The sequence below is a fragment of the Microcebus murinus genome, chromosome 17 (genome assembly GCF_040939455.1).
Source record: "Microcebus murinus isolate Inina chromosome 17, M.murinus_Inina_mat1.0, whole genome shotgun sequence".
Classification (NCBI taxonomy): Eukaryota; Metazoa; Chordata; class Mammalia; order Primates; family Cheirogaleidae; genus Microcebus; species Microcebus murinus.
Window position 1 is genome coordinate 18,966,423 of NC_134120.1, and position 10,501 is coordinate 18,976,923.

At 35.1% G+C, this 10,501-nt stretch overlaps 1 protein-coding gene across 2 annotated transcripts in view; it reads right to left on the reverse strand.

Moving 5' to 3' along the window:
- The window catches only part of RAB27B (RAB27B, member RAS oncogene family), a 147,450-nt gene extending 137,458 nt beyond the window's left edge, over positions 1-9,992 (reverse strand). Inside the window, exons 1-2 of one of the 2 annotated variants that reach the window (XM_012745484.2) lie at positions 9,919-9,992; positions 9,713-9,787 (exon numbers count right to left, since the gene is read on the reverse strand). Coding sequence is in view for 1 of the 2 variants with exons in the window: in XM_075993845.1 (XP_075849960.1) it covers positions 9,630-9,631 (2 nt within the window). In the remaining variant the exon portion in view is untranslated. Of the gene's footprint in view, positions 1-9,629; positions 9,788-9,918 lie in introns of both variants that reach the window. The other variant, XM_075993845.1, reaches the window with a different exon arrangement.
- Positions 9,993-10,501: the final 509 nt, after the last annotated feature.

Consider the following 10,501-nt stretch of genomic DNA (forward strand, 5'->3'; position numbering starts at 1 on the left):
GAACTTTAATATATGTAGGCTATAGCCTCCTTTCTATATACCCTGCTTGGGAATAAGTATGCTTAGTGTCTTTCTTCAAGCCTGTCTTCAGGAAAACTCTTGGTCTTTAACCCTTAGAATATCACTCCTCTCCTTTTCTCTCTCTTCTCTTCCCCCAGAATTCTTGTTAGATTAATATTTAAACTTCTCATTCTAGGCTCCACATATCTAAACATCCCTTTCAATTTTCTCAAATCTCTTTAGAGTAATGATTTGTTTTCTATTCATACAACTAACAAATAGAAATATACTTACAAATATATAGGTCACCATAGACTGTCCCCTTTATGATATAGATATCACATGTATGGCACCAGTATGCAACAAACTCTATCAAGCAATGTTAGCCTTTTTGCTTTCAATAGTCATCTACATTGTAAGAGATGAAAAATAGTCTATGCTATTTAATCAGATATTTTAATTTTCTATTAATTTTTCTTAATTCCTCACTTTCTAGGTTTCACTTTTTTAAAAAAGCATTTCCCTTCTACCTGAAGAATTCCTTTAGCATTTCTTCTAAAGTAGGTCTACTGGTGATAAATTATTTAGTGTTTTTTTATACATATATATACAGAGTTCCTCCCTGAGTAGAGTGTAGTAGCATCATCATAGCTCACTGCAGCCTCAAACTCCTGGATTCAAGCAATGTTCCTGCCTCAGCCTCTTGAGTAGCTGGGACTACAGGTGCTCACCATCACCCCCAGCTAATTTTTCTATTTTTTGTAGAGACGGGGTCTCACTCTTCCACATGCTGGTCTCAAACTCCTGAGTTCAAGCGATCCTCCCTCCTTGGCCTCCCAGAGTGCTAGGATTACAGGTGGGAGCCACCACGCCTGGCCAAATTGTTTAGTTTTAATTTGAAAATTTTCTTAATTTGCCTTCATTTCTGAGAGTTGTGCTTTGTGTTGTTGTTGGTTTTTGTTTGTTTGTTTGTTTTGCTAGATAGAGGATTCTGGATTGTCAGTTGTCGTGGCCTCCCCCTCTCAGGGTTGGTAATTACCTTTCTAGTTGAGAGAAGCAAGGGTAGAGAGGAAGGTTGCTATTTTTTGCTAGTTTTTGGCTGGAGACTACACCAAAAGTCAAGAAAAGTCAAAAACCTTCCCTGCAGCACCCTCACCTCCCACTCCACCCCCATTTTCTGGCCAGAGAGAATGGACATCCCTGGAGCTTTTTTGTATGTTCTTATTCAAAGCTCTGGGTTTTAGACTGTTCTGGAGCCGAAGCTGGGGTGCATAGGACATAATAAAAACCATAGAAAACCCACTGCTCAGTCACCCTTCTATTTCTGGCTTTCTTAGTTCCCTTGTTCATATCAACTTTTCAGAGTCCTTTCAGAGACCCTTGGAGTTGCTCTATGTACTTCGTGCAGGGATTTCAGTTGTAGTCAGGCAGCTATAGTATGTAGTGTGATTATTTCATTTGACCAACTATTAAGGTGATTTTCGTGGTCCACATATGAAACAATAAAACATCACCAAAAATAAAGGAGCACCAACTCTTTAGACAGTAGCATAATAGTGCATATTTTCTTACTGACATTGAAACAAGACATGCATCTACAAACAGTTTTATCTGAAAGTCACAAGGGTGATGCTGTTGCTAAATGCAGTGGATTTTTCCTGACTATATTAAAAGGAAAAAATTGATTTATAGTAATGCATTTGATTATATCTAAAAGACAAATCTAAGTAGTGCAAAATAATATACAAATATATTTATCTAGTATTAAGGATTTACCCACAAATACAGTGTTTTGTCTCACAAACCTTTATACAAAATTTGTTTTAATGCATACTACTTTCTCTATCTGCCTCTAAGGCATTCCACTACCAGAACCAAACCTCTTGAAAGTAAAGGAATAGACCTTACTTCCCCTATTCACTACTAAGAAAATTTCAAATAATATTTGTGAAATTGAATTTGAAATCAAAGTTAGATTTCCAAAATGTTCTGTGTCTTAAAAGACTTACACTTTACTTTTCCATAAAACACTCTCCCCCTACAGTTCTGTGTCAATTGGTATTTAACTAATATAGTTATTTTTAGATAGAAACTCTATTTTTTAATTAAAATACTTTTTTGATATGACAACAAATCCAACAGAAATAAATATGGATTTTTAGTTATTATTTATTCTGCTGTATACTTGGCAGCAGGGGAAACCTGCTAGCAGGCTGCAGATTCTTTAAAATGTGTAAATATTTTTAAACTGGTAAGATAATGGATGAAAGGTAAAAAAGCACTTCATGAGTGAATGCAACTTCTGTAAAATTAATGAAGTTGATTCACAATTTGAAGGTAAAAGTGTTTGTATAAAGGAAATTATATTAATTATAATGTATTCTATAAGAATCTATAACAATATTTTCTCAAGTATTAATACTGTAGAATCGAATCTATTTGCCCTTTAAAATATGGGTAAAATGGCCCTTTTGTGTATTTGCTTTTAGTCATCTGTGAAATAGAAATCAGCTTCCTAACTGAAGGCATTTTCTCTTCCTAACAGAAAGAGCGTGTGTATGTGTGAAACAATTTGAAAGCAACTTCGCTATATGTAAGTGAAAAGCAGGAACATTGGTGTAGTCAGTATGAGGCATGTTCAGTAATTACAGGCTAGATTTAAATTTTAGGCTGTGTGAGAAATCCTATTGCTAAACAACATAACTTTTTGGAAATCTAAAAACAAGCAGAGGTGATGTGATACTTCAATGTGAGATGTATTAAAAATTTACTTTAGCCATCTTTTCTTAATGTTGCAGTCATTTTAAAGACAATAGCAGCTAGATAAATTAAACAGGAAGACTAAATGTACTTTGTAACACTCGGATTTAGGGTATTTCAGTTTTAATTTAAAATATAATAGGCTATTAGGTGACTTGAGAAAGAATAGGGCTAGAGTTTTTCCTACATGAATTATTCAACTTAACATAAAAAACAGGACTTTATGAAAATAGTGGCTGTGTCATGTAAAGAGAAATGTTCCAAAGTTAATTCCATTGTGACTTTCATGACACCTGCAGGCATCCCAGCTGAGGTGTCATGAAGTATCAATATACCAGAGCCTTTTGCCATTACTTTATTATGCAGCAAGTTGACTAATCATTTTCCTAACAAGTTAGGTTCAAAAAAATTATTAAAATTTTCTATAAGCCTGTGTTTTATGAACACCTTATGTAGACAACAAACATATTTTTAAGAACATACCTAATGCCCATGAAGAAATCCAGTGTTGTGTTCATATATGGAATTTCGATGTTGTAAGGTACATTAAAGGTCACTTAATTCAATGACTTTTTTGAAACTGGAATCCTTAGTATACTCTCCCTAAGAGATAGACACTCACACAAAGGTTAATCACTTCCACAAACAGAAGGAAGAAAAAAGGGAACTAACACTTGTTGGATACTCATGTTTTCAGTGCTCTCTCTATATATTATCTCATGTGATCATTCTGGTAACCTTGAATGGCACTCTTTCCATTTCTCATATGAGGAAGTAGAGATCAGAAAGATACATTATAAGGAGCAGGTTTAGGAGTTGCCTGTAGATCTAGCTGATTTCCCAAACAAGTTCACCCTCCACACCACATTGCCATAAAACACCTTTCTGCCACAGGACTCACCATCCCTACTGAGGTCCACTGAGCTCTGTCTCCCTAAGTTTCCACCACTGGTCTAGAAAGGGTCTCTTTTACTGTGCCCTGCAGTATAAGTCTCATTCCTCCTTCATGTCACAGTCATTCAAATTGCTGACAACATCATAAGAAAGAGTCAATGTCACTCTTAACTATTCTCTCCAACAAACAAAACATCTTCTGTTCATCCTTTGAAAAAGTTCTAAATTTCTCCATCCTCTTAAACTTGATATGGTGTTTAATAAGTCTAGAGCTCAGAACAGAACACAGAATCACAGGGCAGCCCTCATCGAGTAGGATAGTAATATAATATTGTCACTTCCCATGCTTTGACTCTAGATACTTCGTCCCCTGTAACGGAGCCTAAGCAGGCATTAGCTTTCCTACACCCACATCATATTGTTCAGTTTACTGAGGAATTCATGCTAGTGTTTTCCACGAATGCTACTGCTAAGTCGTGTCTTTCTAAACCTGGTTGAGTTTTTGGATGCTTATAAAAATTTCTAAACTTTTCTCCTTTATCAGTATTTTGGGAGACTCTGCCAACTGTACCTTTATTGATTTTTCCCATTCAAATTTTGACTTAAAAAACAACATCTCACATTTTCACTCATACACTCCTCACCACTAAAACCACAGTTTTAAAACCAAATGTGAATTTTTGAAAGTATATTTCCCAAAGAGTACACATTTTGGCTACTATGCCTGGTTCTGCTGCCAGCCAATAGTTGAACTATAGCCTCATCCTTGTACAGAAATGTTTTATGAACAAATATATGAATATTTTATGACATTTTACTCTTATTGGTTTATAGTGCTTAATGGTAAATAAAAAATAAAAGTGTTGGTGAGCCCAAAAGGGATCGTAATTGTCATAATATAATTGCAACAAGGTTGTAAATTATTTGGCATTTTAAATAAAATAAATCAAGTCTATACCCAACGAGGACTTTGCCCCCCCAACCATGACTCTCTTGTATGTCTGTCTTTTTCAGTTTTTCTTTTTTTATCTTAGTTTTCTACTTTGGATTTTGTCTGATAAAGTAGCTTCAATTACAGCTATCTGATAGCCTCTGGGATTAAGATTTTCCTTTGAAATGACTAGGGAAAAACATTATTGAACCTTTTGCCCCAGACTGAGCTGTATTGTCAAGAACAATAGGAGGAAAATACTTAAAAGCCATGCCATAACAATTTTCCACTTAGAAATAAGATATAGCCAGTTGGCTAAGGGAATATATGTGGTTATTTGTGTGCAAGTACCGTGTTTCCCCAAAAATAAGACATACCCATAAAATAATTCCTAGCAGGATTTGTAAGCATTTGCACGACATAAGCAAGCCCTATCCCGAAAATAAGACCTAGTGATGGGCGTGGCTACCCAGCATATCTGCACAACCCATGCATTTCTTCAGAGAGTGGTAAAGAAGAGAAGCAGCCCTTCTTATCTGCCCCATGAGAGCTCTATTGTTCGACATGAAAGATTGGGGCCAATTGCTCTAAAGGAAATAGAGTCGCAAGAAATTGAGGATGGAATTCTGGGTTTGGAGAATTATGATGATGTTCCAGAAGAAGACAACTTAACTATATTTGAATAAATGTAGATTGTTGTATCATACTTAAAAAAAATAACACATCCCCTGAAAATAAGCCCTAGGGTGTCTTTTTGAGGAAAAATAAATATAAGACCCTATCTTTTTTCGGGGAAACACGGTAGTCATCTTAATCCAGCATTCCCTGGGAGAAACAGCAGCATAATTAATCACCATCCACCACTGTGTCGGTGGTTTCTAAGGAGATGAGAAAAATCAATAAAATCTGCATCTAACAAAGCTCCTAATTGAGACTTGGTTTGTAGGAGATTCAGGACTAATGCTTTCTCTTTCCACCTGTCTGTGGAGTGTCTGTCTTTTCTCCCTGAACTGTGTAATAGAATCATCAAGAGAATTTAAAGAAAGGGGCACAGAAGTGATAAAATAGTCAAATACTTGTTTATTTGACCAGGTATTCAAATGAGTGAATTCATAACATTGCAAAACTTTGTAAGTCAGCATGGAAATTAAATTTGCTCAGATATTGTCATGGACACTCAACATACATTATCTCATTTTTCTTTTGTCAAAACTCTGTAAAGTTCTACCAAAGGGGCTCAAAGGATAAATTGCTCAAAATTTCAAGGTTTTAGGACCACATAGAATGAATTTAAACTGTGGCAGGTTTGGCTTCTACATCTGCACTCTTGCTATTTTAACATACTGCCTCTCCTTATCTCTTTGAACTGCATTATTTTTTGCAAGGAGTCTTCTATTCAACCCTATCTAATAAAGTCACAAAGCCATTTTTTATCATAGCACTCTCAATTTTCAAATTAGCACTTATCAGATATATTCTGGCTTATTTAATTTGTAGTAAGCTGTGATAGTGATAACAATATGAATTTAATGACAATGTATTTGGTTAATAATATTTAATTGTTTGGCTTTTGCCTATGTCCCTTCACAAAATAATGGAGAGCATGAAAGGTGGAATACATTATGTTTACTGATCTAACTGCCATACCTGGGATACAGTGAGAGATCAATAAATGTGCACTAAAGAAAGATTATCCAAAGACATTAAATGCTATGTCCAAAAAATTTTACACTGATTCCAACCTGCCAACTATAATGATCACATTATGTTATGGGGAATAGCAAAGCTTATTTGCATCTTAAACATCTATGGAATCATGATTAATATCTATCAACAGGTTTCCTAGAGTTTTTAACCCCCTTCTTATTAAATAAAAGATTTAAAGGAAAGGGAATGAGAGTATATTAGTGGTATCGCATGTCCACACCAGTTATAGTTGTGTAAACCAGGAAGGGCAAGTTAAAATAATGTTTTGGATGAACCTGTTGATCAACAAATGCATGGCACACATTTCACACTGTTAATTGAGCTTTTATACTCAAAGATCAAATCTTGTATATTTAAAAGCTTTGTGCCATACCTACAAACTTATTTCTTTATAAGTAATAGCCAATTCTGGAAACAATAAGACCTTTGTTTTTGAGAAAAATAGCTTCCCAAAACTATATGGATAATAACTTCCCCCTTTTGCCAAATTTCAACAAAATACATAGTTTGTTCCTCCTGGTTCACAAAACTGTCACTGACATGGAGATGACACATCACTTAGATACTATCATGCCCTTCTCTTTAAGTCTTTTATTTAAGGGGAAATCATAACAGATTTCATAACAGATTTTCAGAAGAAAATCTCAAGTTACATGTAATTCTTATTTATTGCAGCATGTATATGTGGCTAACAGATTCTTAAAAACTCATATTAGAATTGTAATTACCTTTCAGGACAAGTAAAAATGGATCACTTGTCATTTGTTTACATTTATTTATTCATCCATTCAGCAAACACTGTCTCCCACAAGCTTATCATTGGAAGTTGGGCCCCGGCTGACTTACTGCATTTTTCTGTGGCTTCTACTAGAAGATAGCTTTTCTTACACAAAGCACAGGTGTTCAGAAAATAAAAATAAAAGCAAACTGCAATACCAGAACAATTTTGCTGATACTCCTCCCTTTATGTTAGCTCCTTCTGGGTGGTTTAGTAATGTAAAACACTATCTTTTTCCCATGGAGAAATGATGTACAAGTTATTTTTTTAAAACGTCCTACTAAGTATTCATAAAAGACTCCCATGTTCTGTCTTTTAGGGGAAAAAAAGCATCACTAACAGTGAAATCAGCAGAACCAGATTCAACCATTCATTGAAATTCTTTTATCTAAAAATATGTATGTTAAAATCCATCTATCAGAAATGTCTACTCTACCATTATCCCGTAAATCCATAGATATTGATCTTCACTTGGATCTCCTGGGCTGCAAGACTTTTCAAGGTCTTGAGATATCTTCAAGCATCAGAATCACCAGATAATCACTCCTTTCACACTTTAACAAATTAGTTTTAGCCTTTGCATTTTATTGTTTAGCTTAACCCCCACTTGTCTACCAGCAATGCTGAATTCCTGCTAAGCATTCTGCCAACTGTCTTCAGTCAATTAGGTCTAGCCAGTGGACTTAATTTCAGGATTTAAATTCAGAAAGTTCATGTTCTGAGAAGAATATCTAATTCTGAATAAAATCTATGTTCTTGGGATTTATTTTTTCCCCTTTCGTCATTGAATTCAATGAATCTTAGACTCAACATAAAATGAAGTTATTTAAAATTGTTAATTAGACATGTGTAAAGATGAGAAAGACATGAAACTGAAGTTTAAGGCTGAAAATCATTATATGTTGGGCAAGAATTTTCAAAACTAAGTTTTAATTTGAAGACTTGAGTCATCCTTACAGACTTAGAATATAGATAACTTAAAAAGAAAGAGAGAAAGGAAAAAACCTTAGCAACACCATGTTTATGGGGTTATGTAGTATACACCAACTTGAAAATAAATTATAGTTGCATAGTTAACATCTTTCTGGCAACTTTCTGGCAAACATAAGTTAAAAAAATTATTTTTGCTTCAGAAAATGATGAAAGTCCATTACTAACTCCAATTTGATGTCCCTTACTTCTTTTGGAAGCAAGTTATTATCTTCAAAAATATTTTGTTCTGCTTAAAAATATTATTATATATAGCAAATTAACAAGTTTTTTACATATTTGTATTCATTTGCATCTTAAGGATATTACAAATTAATGATTATAATCACTTGTAATTTTAGTTACATTTTAAGAATATATGTAATATATAGACTTATATAGCAAATATTAGATCAGAATATGCAAAATATAAAAGTATAGAACAGTACAATAAAACTGTCTCTTCCTCCCTCATATTCTCTGTTCCTCTTTCTCCTACCAAATAAAGAGTTTTAGGAGAAGTACAGATACCTTTTCAAAAATTAGATACCTAAACAGTTTGAAATCTCATTCCAGGTATTTCAATATATCAAATATAGGGAACTTAAATATATAAATTTTAGAATCATTAAAAGTGTTTTAACAATTCTTTAGCAAAAGTTTTTCATTAAGTTACATTTTAGGAAATTGATGCCTTCCATTGTGTCTTGGTTACATATTTTCTTTCCTGAAATGAATTTTAACAGCACTGTTTATCTTAAAATTTCCCATGAATTGACCATTAACAGAACTCACTATTTTATTCATTTATGAACACATTCACTTATTACATCTTGAAATAAGATACATAAATTTAAATTAATTATTGTGGCAAAAACTATAAATAACAATTTGTCAAGGCTTTAAAGTTTTCAAAGAGCCTTTAATGCATAAAATCAGCACCAAGGCCCTAAAAAAAGCATCTTCATGGATTTGTAAAATACTTAAAGAGAATTTCCAATTTCCCCCATAAAATCATAACCATTTGGATTTTCTAATGGCAAACTACTCCCTTGTTATGCACGATGAAATATTGTTGAACAGGAAAAGGGATAGTAATATTATTATTGTTTTTTAATGTTTCTGTGTGCCATCTGCTAATTTTGCTAGTGAGTCAAGAAAAAGTATATGGTATATGATATATAGTCAAGGAAAAGCAAACTAGATTTCTCTTTAGTGGCTTTACACTGAGAGGCATCGAATGGCTTAACATTTTTCTGGCAGTCTGCATCTGTGATAAGAGTATTTGGACTGCAGAAATAAGAAAGCATGAAAAGACTCCTACACTGCACCACAGCAATGATTAGGAAGGAGAGTCTTTGAGCTTTGAAAATGAAAAGCAGAATCCAAGCACCACGCAGTCTGCAGCCCTGAGCAAAATCTCTTTTCCATCCAAACTCTGTTGCAAACCCAGCTTCTCTTGCAAACCCGCAGCCTACAAGAGGACAGCACCAGCCGCTCCAAAGTGGAGTTTCAGGCCCATCATTAGTGGTTTCTGTCACCATCTAGGTGCTTTTCCTTTATGAATGAAATATGCAGATGGCACCTTACATTGGCTCTTTCAATGAGGAAGACGGTGAAGAGATGCAACTGATACAACCAGCACAGTAGAGATCTGGGACCAGCGTACTTACACCTCCAGATGCCTCCAGATTTCAGCCTCTGGAAATGTCTAGCCCATTTCTTTATGGCACTGTTGCTTCGACCAGCTGTGGAAATTAACATGAAATAATATAGTAACCCAGTAGGTGCTGGACAGCATTTCAGAGTTCAGATTAAGGGAACACTCAAGGAATATTGGCGGTGTACAAAACCTGAGTGATAAATCGCAAGTAAATACCTTCTAAGCGCCCAGGAGGGGAAGGATGTTGAGCCGCCACAGATGCAGCCTGCTCTGCTCGCTTCTTGTGTAACAGCACAGGCGGCTCAGTCCCTCTGACGGGCGGCGAGCGCGGCTGCAGCTCGGCGCTGGGGCGGTCCTAGTGCCTGCTCCAGGTTTGCACGCAAGGTAACTCCCGAGAGCCCCTGATGCATCTAGTGGTTGTCAGCAAGGGCTTTCAGGAATGTCTGCTTGTTAAACATCAGGGCAGCGGTGTTAGGGTTTGGGGAAAATGCTAAGTAAGTAGAGTTTGCTAATGTCATCCAGACACTGCTGTTGAGACCTAAAACGATTATAAATGGGCTTGTCTGTTCAATAAATGGTGCTTATGCAAATAATAAAGCCAGAGGGCTGTTAGAAAGAAAACTAATTTGCAAATATATTTACAGAAATACATTTGATTGTTCTATATTTAACATGCAAAGGGACAAAGAATAAAGTAGGGATTTTTAAAATTCTGGTGTGCTTGTGTGTGTGTGTGTATGTATATATATACCATTTACAAACAGTGTTTGTTAAAGGCCTGAAAAGTCCATGTGTACCT